The sequence below is a fragment of the Neophocaena asiaeorientalis genome, unplaced genomic scaffold, assembly GCF_003031525.2.
Source record: "Neophocaena asiaeorientalis asiaeorientalis breed wild unplaced genomic scaffold, Neophocaena_asiaeorientalis_V1.1 scaffold282, whole genome shotgun sequence".
Classification (NCBI taxonomy): domain Eukaryota; kingdom Metazoa; phylum Chordata; class Mammalia; order Artiodactyla; family Phocoenidae; genus Neophocaena; species Neophocaena asiaeorientalis.
Window position 1 is genome coordinate 71,365 of NW_020172595.1, and position 14,770 is coordinate 86,134.

The window sequence follows — 14,770 nt, forward strand, 5'->3', positions numbered from 1 at the left end:
AAAAAAAAAAAAAAAAAAAAAAAAAAAGTCTCCTGTCCCCTTTTCCCCACCAGGGCATGCCCCTGCCCCTTCCCACCAGCTCCGTGCTGCTCCTCCCTGAGGTAGGGCCTGAGGACCAGGGAACCTACAGTTGTGTGGCCACCCATCCCAGCCATGGGCCCCAGGAGAGCCATGCTGTCAGCGTCAGCATCATCGGTGAGGAGACCTCTCTCCAAATCCCAGGGACCCTGGGGGCGGCTGAGGGACAGTGCAGGTTCCAATTCCCTACCCTATGCTAACACTGTCCCCGAGAGCCACCCCACGCTTCCCTCAGTGCAGCCACACCCAGGCCTTCTCTGCCCCACACAACCCAAGAGAAGAGCCCAGCCTGTCTCCTCTCCCCTCTAAACTGAAGAAAGGGAAAGGCTCCGCCGGGGCTCCCACTAGCCTTCTCCCAAACTGAAGCCTTCCCTTCTGACTTTGTTTTCCAGAAACAGGCGAGGAGGGGCCAACTGCAGGTGAGGGGTTGGATAAAGTCAGAGAGAAGCAGACGGACCTCAGCATGACTGAGGGGATGGGCAACAAGAAAGGAACTGTGAGGGCTGTGCCCTCAGTTCTCCTCGTCTCCCTACAGGCTCTGTGGAAGGGCCGGAGCTGGGAACTCTAGCCCTGGCCCTGGGGATCCTGGGAGGCCTGGGGACAGCCGCCCTGCTCATTGGGGTCATCGTGTGGCAAAGGCGGCAACGCAGAGGAGAGGAGAGGTGAGTGGAGGAAGCCAGACACCTCCGACTAAGGGCTTCCAGGCAGCAAGGAGGGGTGTGGGGGGAGAAATGACGGAGTGCTGGGAACCATGTGCAGAATTCTCCCCAATCCTCCTCCCCAGGAAGGTCCCAGAAAACCAGGAGGAAGAGGAGGAGCGCACGGAGCTGAATCAGCCCGAGGGGCCTGAGGCAGCAGAAAGCAGCGCAGGAGGGCCTTGAGAAGCCCACAGCCAGACCCCATCCATCAGCTCCCTTTTTTTTTCCCACCCTCTTTTCTGGCCCCAGACCAGTTCTCCCCTGTATAATCTCTACCCCACCTCCCCAAACTTTCTTCCACAACCAGAGCCTCTCACAAAAAGTGATGAGTAAACACCCGACACATATGCTCTTGTGTACGTGTGATGCCCTCACCCCCTGCACCCTTGAGAGCCCTGAAGGAGAGGGTCTCACCCCCACGCTTCACCACACCACACCGACATCTACTGAAGTTGGAGAGAAATGCTCCTGTCTTGGAAGGAAGGAGGGATGGACAAAGGTGGGCAGAGTTCCCGTGAATACATCTCAACTTGTTTATTGAATTTGTAATAAAGGAGGTAGTGAGGGAAAGGAAGCACTTACGAGTCAGGACCCACATTAGACACCGGGGAGAGAAAAATTAAATTAAATCAACAAGGGGAATATGGGGGAGAGTCAGAGGGAGCCTTGCCCACCTTTCAACATCAAATCAAGAAATGGGGGGGAAAGCAAAGGATCAGGAGAGAGGGGAGACAGACCTTGTCTTCAGTCCATCCTCCTCTCCCAGAGCTGGGAGTTACGATGCTACTGAGCGAGCAGTTCAGAGCAAAGGTTCTCCCATTCCATGCACAGGTGTCACTCCTCCCCACACCCTCCTAGAAAGTGGCCAGGGTTGCCCTTAGCCAACAAAAATAGAGGGCTTACAGGGGAGGGTCCGGGAATAAGGAAGGCTCAGCAGGGACCCCCAATACTGATTTTCCTCTGGCTGGAGGTGGGCAGGAAGGAGACACAGCTCAAATACTGAGCAGCCAGAAAAAGAAGAAGACGGCGAGAAACAGGAAGAGGGAGTCCTGCCAGCTGGAGGCCGGGTGACCCTGTCCTAGATCCACACCTGTGGAAGAGAGGAAAGCTGTGGAAGAAATATCCACTCGTAGGCTGGAAGCAGGGCTGAGGAGATTCAGAAGGCTCGCTGGTAGTAGCTGAGGGAAGGCTCTTACCTGTACCCCGACGGAATGGCTCGTGGGTATTGAAGACCGTGGTGAAAAAGCCAAAGGGAAAAGCGCCAACACCAAATGAGAAGTGAAAGCCCCCAGTATCGCCAAATGGCTGGAATCCCTAGGGAGACGAAGAAAGTCAGTGGGGAACGGGGCAAGTCTCTGGCAAGGAAGGAATACAATCAGACAAGACTCACCCCTCTGCTCTCTGGAGCGGGTCGCTGGCCCTGGGGGCGGGGTGGGGTTTTCAATCTGAGGAAGAGGAGAGGGCCTATCAGCAGGAAGTAGTCCCTCCTCTTCCACACCCCACTCCCCAAGCAGAACCTTCCACTTTCCCTCAGCATCACCTCCCCTCTCTCACCTGGGATCCCGGGGCTTCTGGCTCCCTCGCCCGTAAAGGGGGACAACCTTTTCTCTGCTGATCCCAGCTTTACACACTGGGCACTCTTGCCGCTCTGGCCGTGCCTCCAGCCACTGGGGGAAAAAAATGTAGTGGTTTCCAGTACACAGAAGGGTCTTCCAGCTCCTCAGACCTCCCCATCTCCCTCTTCATCTCCTCTGCGTACGCACCTGATGGAGACAGGGCCAACTGGAAGGGGAACGAGAAAGGTCAAACCAGTTACACAAAAGAGAGACACAGACCCAACCTCAGGGTCCCATCTTTCCCCCTCTTACCAGGTGTTACCTGCTGTTTCTTTTCATATTTTCCACAACCCCTACCATACTAGCCAACTTGGCCTTGCTGCTTCTCTGATCTTCCAACACCTAAAGCTACATCCATCCTCAACATGCTCAACCCTCTCCTCTCTTCTCTCCCCCAGCAAACACACACACACACACAAATCCTCACCCCTTCCTTCTCTGCCTTTCGACTTAATTTCCAGTCCTGTTCAACCACCCATTTCCAGGTCTCCTCTTTCAGCCCCAGCCCTACCCTTGCCCCCATCACTCCCAGACCAAACCCCCTTTACCAGCACCTTCTCCCGCTACTCCTTTTTCTCTCTCCTATGCCCAACAAAGTCCCTGTTTCCACAACTCCTTAACCTTTGGGGGATGCCCCTCCACAGTGCCCTTGTCCCCAAGTTTCCCATACCACCCCTTGCCATATCTCACCTGCATGTGATCCCACCTTCCCCAGATGTCCCCCTACTCAACTGATGCGTGCCTCCCCTAACCTTTGAGTCTAATCTGATCCCACCTGTACAGCTAAGACCCCTCCCTTCCCTGGGGTAAGGTGGCTCGCGTCTCGCCTGCACAGATGTGCAGAGCCCCACTTCCTCTTAACGCACCTCTTAACACAACTAGGTTGGCTCCTAGTTGCTATGACTTTCCTTTCCACAGTTCTCCTCTGTACAGACGTGACCCTCTCGCCCACACATACCCCAAAACACGTAAGAACCCCCCTCAAGCCTCACCTATGAGAATGTGCCCTCCGATTATTTGTATGACTGTATGGTCCCCCCCGCCCCCAGCCTCCCCAGTATAAATCTGAGCCCCACTCCTTTTCGCACCCCTCTCAGATTCTCACCAGTACAGGTGGCCACACACACTGACCACAGCTTCCCGAGCAGTCTCCAGACATATATTACATTCGAAGGTCGCGCCCGCCCCGCCCCGCTCGCGGTTTGGCCCTTCGGGGCCCCCGTCCTCCTCCTCCGCTGCTGCCATGGCCGGTACTGTTTTGCCCCCCGCGTGCCCCTTAATCCCCCGAAACACACATACAGACGCCGCAACAAACGAGAAACCGCCTCCGGCCCACGATCTTTTGGCAGGCTTCAAGGTTTTCTAATCACTATTGGTCTCAGTGCCTGCCAATCATACAGAATCGAAAGAAAGGACTGGTCCAAAGGGCGGGGGAGGAAAGAGGTTTACGTGGTCCCGCCCTTGCACAATGACTATTGGCTAAAACAGTCACGGTCAGTTTGCAATGCCATGGGATTGGTAAATATTCCATACGTCCTGTCGCCCCGGCCGGGGAGGGCTTTATTCGTCTGAGTAGTTGCTAGTCATAACCAAAGGCCAGAAGCAATTGGCTCAAGACTACTTAGACCTCGCCCACTACAAGCCCCTGTCTTTCTTTTACTTCCTCTTTCAGAGAACGTCCGGATTCCTTTGGACTTTGGAGCGTATAGCTCCAAAGCAACTAATTGGCTAGAACTCGACGGAAAATGGAGGCCAGGTAAAGCGCGCGTGCGCAGTAGGAGGAGGGAAGGGGTGAGCCAATCCCATGAGAGTTGAGCTTTCTCTGGTCCCACCCCTTCACCGCTATATTGTCGCCATGGTGACTGCTCTACAATTGGCGGGATTTGGGGTTCAAAAGCCTTGTCTTGGCCTCATCCGGGTCCTCCGACTGCGGTCTCTATCGACTGATTGGGCCGTTTTTTTCGCCCCTGATTGGCCGAGGTCGGAAAAGACGGCGAAGAGCTCGGAAAAGAGGACAAATGCTAGGGTCGCAGGGTTCAAAATGGCTCCGGCTTCCTTCGGTGACGTAAAGAGCAGAACTTGGGTCCGCCCCTCCCTCTTAGTGAAGAAGGGAGCAGAACTGGGGTTAGCCCGACGTTTGGATGGTGCGAGCATCGATCTGCGGCGCTGGTGTTAACCCATCTCCCTCGGCTGGACGACTCAGCCCGCCCCTCTTTAGGTGATTTACAGAGCAGAAATGAAGTAAAGGCCCATCCCCTTTTTAATGTGACACAGAGTAGAACAGAGTTGCCCTAGACACCGTTTTAAACCTTAAAGAGCCGAAAAGGTCTAGCTCCACCCCTTTGTGAGTGGGTGAAGAGGCAAGATCCACCCCCTTTTAGGCGACCCGCGGCGGAAAGGGGTTAGGCCCGCCCCTTCCTTCTTGTACTGTGCCCCGCAGAACTGGGGTCTTCCTCCTGGGCTGGACCCCTGGGACTTGGGCAAGCTGCTTCAGAGTTTGGGCCTTTCGTACGAGTTTGGGCCTTTTCTACAGTCACTGGCCCTCACTGTGGCTCAAGGAGCAGAACTAGGTAACAGTCCTCCCATTACCAGTGTTCTTTACATCTTGTTCCTCAGGGCGTGTAAACTCTTTCAGGGCAAAGGTATCTAGTGGGGGTGGAGGCCAGACACAAGCTGAGGGTTCTTCAACAACATCCTGATAAAAGGTCCCACGTGACTCAGTGAGGAACGGTGAGAAGTTAGGAGCTGCCTACGCAGGCAGGGGAGGTTAGTGTTCGGGAAGCGTGTAGAGGTTTAGGGAAAAACCCTATTGAGAGGCAGAAGTGGAGACCAAGAAGGGAGGAGTGATGGAATGATCCTCATAAGGGGATGGTGGGAGTATGGGGCAGAGGGCAGCAGGGGCTGGAGAGAGAGCTAGGTACACACTACAAAATTAAGGAGGCATGCTTATACCAGAGGAATCAGCATTCTTCCTCACTTATTTTTTCAAGAAAGCAACCCTAATGCCCAGTTTCCACTGGAAGAAGAGTACATTTTTTCTACGTTGAGGAGAGGGGTAGTCTCAGCTTGGGTGAGTAAGGAGACTGATAAGAAGGAAGGAACTAGAAAAGAAAAGGTACTGAGGTTAAAGTACATCACAGAAGGAAACGGGCAGGGAGAGGGCCTGAGAGTGTCCCTTCTCTCCAAAGACCAGGAAGGGGTGGGGGTGGGAGGAGGTCAGTGGAGGAGGGAGCTGGACTGCTGGGAGATAGTGGCAGGGACAAAGGGCAGAAACCAGACAAGAGAGCTGGAGGGTAAGGTGGAGTGAGATGGAGTCCTGGAGAGAAAAAGAAGAGAGGTGAAGAACTCAGAGCTTGGCATACAGTAGGTGCTTGATAAATATTTGGACTTGAATGGGGGGACAGGAAGAGGGAGATGGAAAAGGGTTGGAGTTGGAGGGAATAAGCAGCAGATGTGGGAGTTAAGGAGAAAAAAAGAAACAAGTTGACAATAAGAGGAGAGCTGATGGAGAATGAGAAGGAACGAGCCAAGGAAGGAATACAGCACCAAGGGACACGCAAGCCATGTGTGCTGAAAGGAAGTTGGAGAAAAGAAGGTGCAGCTGGAGCCAGAAAAGGCCAGAGAGACCGAGACGGAGCCCAGCTGAGCTCTCGTAGGGTGGAGCTAGCAAGAGGAGACTGAAAGATGTGGGGAGGAGATGCCTGGGTCCCCGGGAGGCGATTGGCAAAACAGGGCGCCCATCACCGCCCCTTACTTCCTGGCCAGCCCCGGAAACCAGCGGGCGTGGGGAGGGGTGGCGGGGGATAGCGGCAGCAGCAGCCCCAGCCCTCAGAGAGACAGCAGGAAGGGAGGGAGGGAGGGAGGGAGCTGGGGGGACAACCCCCCACCATTCCTACCGCTATGGGCCCAGCCTCCCACTCTCACCTCCCCTCCATCGGCCGGGGCTAGGACACCCCCAAATCCTGTCGCCCCCTTGGCACCGACACCCCGACTGAGGCAGAGACACAGCCACCCGCCACCACCGCTGCCGCAGCCTGGCTGGGGAGGGGGCCAGCCCCCCAGGCCCCCCACCCCACTGAGGTGGGGGCAGGAAAGGGATGGGAGGAGGAGGGAGGAGGAGGCTAAAAGGGATGTGGAGGAGGGGATGGGGAAAGATTGGGTCTGGGAGGGTGGGCTGGGGAGAGGCTTGGTGGGAAAAGGATACAGGCCGACTTGGGAGAGGGTTGCTGGGGAAAGGAGAGGGGGCCTGAGAGGGAGGAAGGATGGAAGAGACACGAGGGAGAAGAGGTGGAGACCTTGTGAACTTGAGATGGGGGTGTGGACAGGGAATCTTGGAGAGGAAAGCCCCAACACCTTCCCCAGTTCCTTTTCTTGCCCTTTGGCCCCACGTGACCCTTGCGGGGTAGTGGCAGGCAGAAGGCAGTTTAGTGCCCTCCTTTCCCCAGCAGAATTTGCTTCCTAGGGATGCCCCGAGACACCTGTTTCTCTCAAGGCACAGGACCTCTTGTTTCTCAGTGGCCTTCCATGCTGTGTTCGACCCTTACTGACATACAGATGCCTTGTGGGGGACCATGTTTTCTACATTGAGTGGGTGTGCCTTTGATGTGTTCTATGGCTTGTGTGTGGCTAGTTTGTCCTGTGCTCTCCATGGGTTGTGGAGAAATGATGTGTTATCTTCCATCAGAATTGCCTGTTCTCATATCTTATGTCCGTGTCTCATGTCCAGTCTTGACGTGTTCACATGTGTGTGTTCTCATCTGTTGCATCTGTTATGTGGTTTCATGTTTCTTGCACATCTTATGTTTACTTTAGCATGTAGAGATCATACCTTATTTTGTTTGGGCTCACAGGTTATGTGCATAGTCCCACCATATGCAGTCGTCTTCGTGTGTGGGATCTCATGGCTTAGCTACTAGCGCACACTCATGTTATGATCGGATTGGCCTGTTTATTGCATGTGTTTTCCCAGTCCCAATTCACACCGCACACATGTGTGCCGCTTCGCATAATGTGCTGATGTGACACGTCCACAGCTTGTGTGCTTCTGGTTCCATACACTATTTATTTCATAATTTTATTGCCAATATATTTTGTGAGCTGTATGCTCATTAACTCACTTGGCACTCCATTGTGCTTATAAATCCTCGGACATCCCTGCTCTGGAGAGAGTCACTTAATGTCACATATTAGAGGAAAAGGTAACTGGGCCTCCATGTCCCTAAAGAACCATCCCCATATGCCTTACCTTGCTGACCCCGCTGGCCTGTGTCTCTTCATACACATTACATCCGGTGCCTGTGAACAGTCCGTGTCCATGGAGCTCAATGCATAGCACAGCGTCAGCTCTGCCATGTACATTATCTGTCCCCCGCTCTTTGCACTGTTGGCATGTATTTGATGACAGCGGCGTCTTTCCCCTGTGGCATGTTAATCCCCTTTCTGTATGTTTCTCTTGTGTGCAAGATTGTGTGTGCCATCTTGTCTAGATTGCTGTCACTCTGCCTTCACCGTGACCCTGTATTGTGTATTTTTATCCAGAGTAGGTTACTGTTAGGCCTGGTGTGTTCATTGCTTTCTTGGTGGCTTTTCTTTTCGTAGTTAATAGTCCTCAAGAGGGTAGCTATCTGATTGGTGTTCAGAACTGTTGTCTCGTTAATTATGGCTACGTGGGTATGTACACAGCTTTATAATCTGTTCAGCAAATGTTTATTGAGCATCTTCTCTGCTTCCTTCTGTCCTGGGCGTTGGGAATAAGAAAATCTCTGTCCTCAAGCTGCTTACACGTTAGGGAGGGAAACAAAGATAACCTCAAGTGGTTACACCCTGTCTAGTGTCAAGATGAGTGGTTCTCAGACTTACGTGCACATCAGACTCACCTGGATGGCTTGTTTAAAATAGTGTACAGAGGCATGGGCCCAACGGCCTAAATTTCTGATTCAGTAATCTGGAGTGAGGTCCAAGGATTTATTTTTCTGCACTTGGAGAATCAGTGATCAAGGTAAAAGTGTAATGAAAACACAGGCCTGGAGGGGGTTCAGGAAGACCTCCAAAAAGTGACACTGAACTGTATAAGGCAAGTGAAGAGGCAGAAGAACATTCCAGCCAAAGGGAACAGCGTGTTCATGGCACAGAAGGGTGAAAGATAATGGTGTGTCTGAGGAACTGAAGTAAGTCAGTTTGACTAGAGCGAAAAGGCTTTTGTAGGGATGTGGCCAGAGGTGTAAGCAGAAGTCACCTTGTCAAGAAGGGCCTTTGGGCAAGAGAGATACTCAAATTTGTGCCACAGAAACATCTGTGGTTGCCATGTGGAAGAGGGATTGAAGGGGAAGAGTTAGGAGCCTGTTGCAAATAGTCCAGGGGAGAAGTGCTTGTTCCAGCTTGCGGGGGCAGTAGGATGAAGCAACTCAGAAAGCCTATTGTCCTAGAGCTGGCAGAGTCCCATTTCCTCTATCACCTGTTACCTTCACCCTTGGCAATGGACTTACCTTGGAGCACAGCCCTTCTGTCATTGGAAGCGCGTGCCTTTGGCCTTGATACAAGTGACAGATATTTGCCTGAACACCATTTGTGTGAACTGTGACCCTGCCCCAAACCGTGGGGCAGAGTGGAGGAAGGAGGAAGAGCCTCTTCCTCCTGAACTCTTTCCTCTCCCAGGGCAGGTGGTGTAATGACCCTTTTACTCTCTGCCCTCCTTTTTTTGCTTGGTGAAGCCTTACACACTGCATGTCTGACCACATTGCCTGCAGTGTTGCTGGGAGGGAGGGAAGTGGGTGGTGGGATCTGTTTGCCTGTTTGTGGAAGCAGGATTAGTAGATATAGGTATGTCCATGGGTTTATCTGGGAACAGGGAGCCTGCCTGGGTGGAGAGGGGTTTTACTGGGTATGAATTTACCATCCTTTATCGGTCATGGGTGTGATTGTAAGTTTGCGTATGTGTGTGAACAGGTCAGTCTTTGTATGGCTGTGCGTGTCTGAGTTTGCGTTAGTGACAAGAGCCTTTATTCTTGCCAGTCAGCCCCTGGAGAATGTCTGTGTTTTGTCATTTCCACTGTATCTGCTGCGTGCTATGTGTGCATTTGTGTGTATATATACAGGCAGCAGCGTAACCAAGTGGTTAGGAGCACAAGCTGCTTAGCTTTAAGCTAGGAAGTGCCTGTTAGGAGTCGTATCACCTCAGGTAAGTTTTTTAACCTTTCTGGGTCTGTCTCCTTTAAAACGTAAATTGGGTGTTTCATATTTAAGGACTTAACATAGTATATAGACCAGCCCTGTCCAACAGAACTATAATGCAAGCCACATATGTAATTTTTAATTTTCTGGTAGCTACATAAAAAAGGTAAAAGTAGCAGGGTGAAATTAATTTTAGTGTATTGAACCCAGTATGTCCAAAAGGTTATAATTTCACAATGTGATCAATATAAAAGATTATTAATGGGATAGTTTACATTCTGTTTTTCCTTCAAAGTCTTTGAAATCTGCTGTGTATTTTATATCTCTAAGCACCCCTCAAAGCAGACTAGGCCACATTTCACGTGCTCAGTTGCCATATGTGGCTGGTGGCTACCATATTGGACAGCAGAGGGATAGACCGTTATAAGATCCTTACCAGCTACAAGCGTTAGCTCTTATTAATGTCCTGTTGTTGTCTTGTGTCTGTGAGTTGTGGATGTCCATATCTTGTGTCTCATGTCTGAATGTATCTGGATCCTTCAGGGACAGGGGTGGGAGAGCAGTCCTGAGCTCCCATCCCCACCACCCCCATCCTAGAGAGGCTTTCTGGACAGGTTTTAACGGGAGCCCTGGCCCCCAGAGCCCCCCCAGACCCTGCCTTCTGCACCTTGCCCGCCCCGTCCCCAATCCAGGAACCAGGCCCACTGGTTCTGTCCTTCGCCCCGTCCCCTGCAGGTGACCAGAATGGAGCTGTGGCCAGGGGTGTGGCCTCTACTGCTGCTGCTCTCCCTGCTGCTGCCCACTCTGTGGTTCTGCAGCCCCAGTGCCAAGTACTTCTTCAAGATGGCCTTCTACAATGGCTGGATCCTCTTCCTGGCTGTGCTCGCCATCCCTGTGTGTGCCGTGCGAGGACGCAACGTCGAGAACATGAAGTGAGGGGCAAGGGGTTTTGGGTGATGAGGGAACCTTAGGGTCAGAAGCAAGCAGGGGCTGGGGAGGGCACTGAGTGTGTAGGAGACACTGAGCGAGCCCAGGGACAAGGAAGTGGAGAAGACTGCAAAGATGCCCAGGAAGACGGGCCGGGGAGGGGGGCTGGGGCCTGCAGGTGGACGTCAGCAGGTCCCGCGGGAACCCCTTGCCTTGTGGAACCTCCACAGGATCTTGCGTCTGATGCTGCTCCACATCAAATACCTGTACGGGATCCGAGTGGAGGTACGAGGGGCTCACCACTTCCCTCCTTCACAGCCCTACGTTGTTGTCTCCAACCACCAGAGCTCCCTCGACCTGCTTGGTGAGCAGCCTCCCCTAGCCACGCCCATCCTCCTGCAGCCCTCCCTGGGATCCCTTCCCCCTAGAGGTCCTCAACCCTCCCTCATCTGGGGCGTTGCCCCCTTGCTCCCCCTGCAGGCCTCTGCCTGGGGTAGAGCTGCCCTCATAAGCAAGATAATACACCTTTAGTCACCTTTTCTTACTTTCTGGGGCTTCCCCCACCCCTCACCCCCAGGTCTGCCTCTTCCTTTAGTTCTAGTCCCTGGGTGATGACCTGGGTGAGGTATCCTCACCCCACCCCCACCTCTGCCCTAGGGATGATGGAGGTACTGCCAGGCCGCTGTGTGCCCATTGCCAAGCGCGAGCTACTGTGGGCCGGCTCTGCCGGGCTGGCCTGCTGGCTGGCGGGAGTCATCTTCATTGACCGGAAGCGCACTGGGGATGCCATCAGTGTCATGTCTGAGGTCGCCCAGACCCTGCTCACACAGGATGTGAGTCACCCTGGGGAAATGGGGGTTATGGAGTAGAATAGTTGTAAATAAACTGATGTGCAGGGCCACCAGGCCTCACAAGTCCCATTACAGCATCACAGCCATTTTCTGATCCCTCCATATGTGTGTCTTCCTTGACTCTCTTTCTTTCCCAGGTACGGGTCTGGGTTTTTCCTGAGGGCACGAGAAACCACAATGGCTCCATGCTGCCCTTCAAACGTGGCGCCTTCCACCTCGCAGTGCAGGCCCAGGTGATTACTCCTTCCCGTCTACTACTGCCCCTCAAGCCCCCACCATCCCTTCCTCTCTTGGCAGAGGCTGGTCCTGGGGACCTCAGAAGGGAGCCGTGGGCTGATTGCTTTTCCTCTCCCTCAGGTTCCCATTGTTCCCATAGTCATGTCCTCCTATCAAGACTTCTACTGCAAGAAGGAGCGCCGCTTCACTTCAGGTGAGGGCTCTGTGCAGATCTGGGGTTCGGGGGTGGCCAGAAGGGCCATGGGAGAGGCTAGAGGGACATCCCCGTGGGGCAGGAGCTTCAGTCAGCGTCAGCACTGAGATGTCCACAGGATTATCTAATGTGACCCCACATCAGCCAATAAGTATTTATTAAGCACCTCCCATACCCTGCTAGATGGGTAACACTTGGACCCTCCAAGCGAGGCCATTACTGTCTAACCGGAAAGATAAAGCCTGTGTGCACAGTTACGGCATTCGGCGGTGAACACTGAACCCAGACAGTGGGGCCGGCAGGGTGCTGAGGTGCCTGGAGTGGGGCTGGGGAAGGCTTTGCGAGGGAGGGCCTCAGAGAACAGGTGGCAGCTGGTAAGCCGAGGGGGAGTTGTCCACGGCAGAGAACTGAAAGGTTGAGCAGGGGACTAAGTATCAGGAGAGCTCGGAAGCCAGGCGCCACCTGTGGGCAGAGTCCCGGTACACAGGCCATGATGGTGCTCACCCCCCTCCCAGGGCGATGTCAGGTACGGGTGCTGCCCCCAGTGCCCACAGAAGGGCTGACACCAGATGACGTCCCAGCTCTGGCCGACACAGTCCGACACTCCATGCTCACCGTTTTCCGGGAAATCTCCACTGATGGCAGGGGTGGTGGTGACTATCTGAAGAAGCCTGGAGGGGTGGGCGAGGCCCAGCTCTGAGCTCCCTTCCCATCTACCCCCACCCCCCACCGCCGTCTCCACACCTACCAGCCCTGTGGGCCCGAAGCTGGGCCAAGCCCTGTTCCTCATTTCCCCTCTCCCCACCTGTTCTCTTCTTTGGAATCTTCAACTTCTGAAGTGAATGTGGTTACAGAACCGCTCCCTGCCCCCTTCCCAGCACCGCCCCTCAACAGACTCTTGCCTAGGTGCGGCCTCCACTCTGAACCCCACCTTCCGTGCCATCCTGTCTGTGGGACAGTCGCCTCCCCCTCATCTTCAGTGGTTCAGCCTACACAAGGGTAGGAACACTCCATTCTGTCCCCAGTGGACCCTCTTCCTTTGTGGTCTTCTCTACCTCTCCACCCCACGTTGGCCAGTGGATTCATCCATTCTGTGGAACAGTTTCTCTCCCATGTCCACGGATTCAGTGGACTCATCCGTGAGGACGACTCCTCACGCTGTGGCTGGAAGCCGATGCCTGGAATACTTCTCCCAGGCTCATCCTGGAAACATTCCTCAGCACCTTCTCCCTCCTTCCCGTGGAGCCTCCTGTCAGTGGGGGCTGGGCTCTGTCACTCAGAGGCCTCATCCCTGCCCTTGTCCAAGTGCCCAGGGTTGAGCACACTCTTGGATGCCACATTTCTGCTTCCCCTCATCCTCTGGGTATAGTTGTTCAGTGGTCCTGGCCCCACCAAGCCCCCTACAGCCCTGCTGTACCATTCTAACCAGACACAAGGGGAAGAGGCAGACATCAGGTGCTGCAGTCACTTCACCCTGGGGAGCTGGGGAAAGGAACTGAACCCTGGCTGGAGGGAATGGGAGGGCTTTTAATTTATTTCTCTTTCTTTTGAGGCTTCCCCTCTCTGAGCCAGTTTTCATTTCCTCCCTGTGGCATTAGCCACTCCCTGCCTCCCACCCCAGACCTGTGCTCACAACCACGGAGGTGGGCTGGGAGCAAAAGGAGAGGGTGGGACCCAGTTTTGCGTGGTTGATTTTTATTAATTATCTGGATAACAGCAAGAAACCGAGAATAAAGATTGAGAGAGATCTGGGCACTTTCTGGCTGCATTTGTTAAGGAGTTAAAAAAGCAGTTCTCCTCCAGGCCTCTGCCCCAGCCGGAAGACTCAGGGGCAGGCCAAGACAACCCGCCTTCCTCCTTTCTTCAGCTTTCCAAAGTTTCCATTGTTCATTGCTCCTTAGTGGCAGATAGCCTTATCTGCAGCTCCCCAGCCGGCCAATCCCAGAGGATTAGTGGGTCCAGTTTCTGTATAAATTAGTGGGGCAGGGGCTCTGCAGGGGCTCCTTAACTCCGCCGATTGAGGCCTGGGCCCAGGCTGTTGTCCTCGCAGGAGCCTGGTTAATGACAAGGAGACAGGCAGACACATTGACTGTGGACTTCTTGGATGCCTGGAGTGGGCCCTGGACACTGAAGGATTGACAGTCTCACTCACCAATAAGTGGAACCACCAAGTTGGAGACAGACCAGGAGAAGGGGTGGTAAAGTGTGGGAATCTGGGGAAGGTAGGGGGTGAGTGAGTGGAGGAGAAGAGATTTTGGACAAGAGAAAACTGAGTTGGGAAAAGGTGTCTGGAAGAGCTGGGGGCAGCTGTTGGGAGATGCGGGTCCCCACAGAGAGGGGCATGGGGACTCACAGGCACCTAGCCTCTCCTCCAGTAGCAGAACCTGGTCACTGAGAGACTCAATCCTGTCGCCTCGGCCCCACAGCTCTGCCACCTGTTCGGGCTGCAGCTCTTCTGGGGGCATGGGCAGCACTGCCCGGACCCAGGCTCCAGCCTGACTGGCCCACTACAAAGGAAGAGACACCTCAGAGTGTTGGGGGTGGGGTCTGCCACCCAGACTTGGCCCCAGGCATCTCCACTCACCTGCTCCAGCCGCTCCAGGCGCCCTCGAAGCTCCCGAATCTCCCGCCTCAGGGCACGCTCATCGTGTCCAGCCTCCCGAACTGGGACAAAGGAGCGAGCCGAGCGTGACCACTGCCCCGGCCCCGCCTCTGGTCCGGCCCTCCGCGTGCCCCACGCACCCATCCACTCACCGGCCACGCTGAGGATGCTGGCACTGGTTGGGGGCTCTGGGGCCCCTTCTCCGCAAGTGCGCCCGTCCGGGCCCAGCACCAGGCCCTGGGGGCAGCCACAGGTGAAGCTGCCTGCTGTATTGAGGCATCCGTGCGAGCAGAGAGTGACGCCAGCCCTGCATTCATCCACGTCTAGTTACCGGAAAGAGGAGGGGGCTGAGGGGGGCGGGGCGGAGGGGGGCACCACAGCAGGCAGGGAGGGTCTGG

The 14,770-nt window shown here is 54.4% G+C and overlaps 4 protein-coding genes across 19 annotated transcripts in view; 2 read left to right on the plus strand and 2 right to left on the minus strand.

The window, feature by feature from the left end:
* Positions 1-1,122, plus strand: part of AGER (advanced glycosylation end-product specific receptor) — a 3,545-nt gene extending 2,423 nt beyond the window's left edge. For 3 of the 12 annotated variants that reach the window (XM_024738517.1, XM_024738519.1, XM_024738521.1), the window contains 4 exons: positions 54-195; positions 471-497; positions 614-740; positions 863-1,114. In XM_024738517.1, the coding sequence (XP_024594285.1) occupies positions 54-195; positions 471-497; positions 614-740; positions 863-959 (393 nt within the window). In that variant the 3' untranslated portion in view covers positions 960-1,114. Of the gene's footprint in view, positions 1-53; positions 741-862 lie in introns of those variants that run through there. The other 9 variants (XR_003002376.1, XR_003002377.1, XM_024738520.1 and 6 more) reach the window with 7 other exon arrangements.
* Positions 1,123-1,291: 169 nt separating this feature from the next.
* RNF5 (ring finger protein 5) lies at positions 1,292-3,915 on the minus strand. The gene is made up of 6 exons (XM_024738545.1): positions 3,498-3,915; positions 2,540-2,558; positions 2,331-2,443; positions 2,167-2,221; positions 1,973-2,090; positions 1,292-1,866 (listed from the first exon to the last, which is right to left on the minus strand). The coding sequence occupies exons 1-6, from the start codon at positions 3,635-3,637 to the stop codon at positions 1,769-1,771; spliced, it is 543 nt and encodes a 180-aa protein (XP_024594313.1). The 5' UTR covers positions 3,638-3,915; the 3' UTR covers positions 1,292-1,768.
* A 97-nt stretch (positions 3,916-4,012) lies between these two features.
* Positions 4,013-13,525, plus strand: AGPAT1 (1-acylglycerol-3-phosphate O-acyltransferase 1). Of its 3 annotated transcripts, none has more exons than XM_024738544.1 (7): positions 4,013-4,148; positions 10,298-10,494; positions 10,720-10,853; positions 11,147-11,322; positions 11,478-11,573; positions 11,698-11,770; positions 12,286-13,525. In XM_024738544.1, the coding sequence occupies exons 2-7, from the start codon at positions 10,307-10,309 to the stop codon at positions 12,468-12,470; spliced, it is 852 nt and encodes a 283-aa protein (XP_024594312.1). In that variant the 5' UTR covers positions 4,013-4,148; positions 10,298-10,306; the 3' UTR covers positions 12,471-13,525. The 3 variants fall into 3 exon arrangements, with proteins under 3 accessions (XP_024594312.1, XP_024594311.1, XP_024594310.1); XM_024738543.1 differs by lacking the exon at positions 4,013-4,148 and adding an exon at positions 5,625-5,755; XM_024738542.1 differs by lacking the exon at positions 4,013-4,148 and adding an exon at positions 6,179-6,472.
* The window catches only part of EGFL8 (EGF like domain multiple 8), a 3,667-nt gene continuing 2,345 nt past the window's right edge, over positions 13,449-14,770 (minus strand). For 2 of the 3 annotated variants that reach the window (XM_024738527.1, XM_024738526.1), the window contains 3 exons: positions 14,525-14,695; positions 14,355-14,434; positions 13,675-14,277 (listed from right to left, as the gene is read on the minus strand). In XM_024738527.1, coding sequence (XP_024594295.1) covers positions 13,915-14,277; positions 14,355-14,434; positions 14,525-14,695 — 614 coding nt within the window. In that variant the 3' untranslated portion in view covers positions 13,675-13,914. Of the gene's footprint in view, positions 14,278-14,354; positions 14,435-14,524; positions 14,696-14,770 lie in introns of all 3 variants that reach the window. The other variant, XM_024738528.1, reaches the window with a different exon arrangement.

What these genes read in the sequence shown, in the direction of transcription:
- RNF5 (XM_024738545.1), bottom strand. Translation starts at nt 3,637, where the DNA reads ATGGCAGCAGCGGAGGAGGAGGACGGGGGCCCCGAAGGGCCAAACCGC. An exon ending in CCGCTCCAGAGAGCAGAGGG is followed by an intron (nt 2,091 to 2,166) that starts GTGAGTCTTGTC and finishes TCGTCTCCCTAG; the next exon opens with GGATTCCAGCCATTTGGCGA. An exon ending in GCCATTCCGTCGGGGTACAG is followed by an intron (nt 1,867 to 1,972) that starts GTAAGAGCCTTC and finishes TCTCTTCCACAG; the next exon opens with GTGTGGATCTAGGACAGGGT.
- AGPAT1 (XM_024738544.1), top strand. Translation starts at nt 10,307, where the DNA reads ATGGAGCTGTGGCCAGGGGTGTGGCCTCTACTGCTGCTGCTCTCCCTG. An exon ending in CGCAACGTCGAGAACATGAA is followed by an intron (nt 10,495 to 10,719) that starts GTGAGGGGCAAG and finishes GAACCTCCACAG; the next exon opens with GATCTTGCGTCTGATGCTGC. An exon ending in GGAGCGCCGCTTCACTTCAG is followed by an intron (nt 11,771 to 12,285) that starts GTGAGGGCTCTG and finishes CCCCCCTCCCAG; the next exon opens with GGCGATGTCAGGTACGGGTG.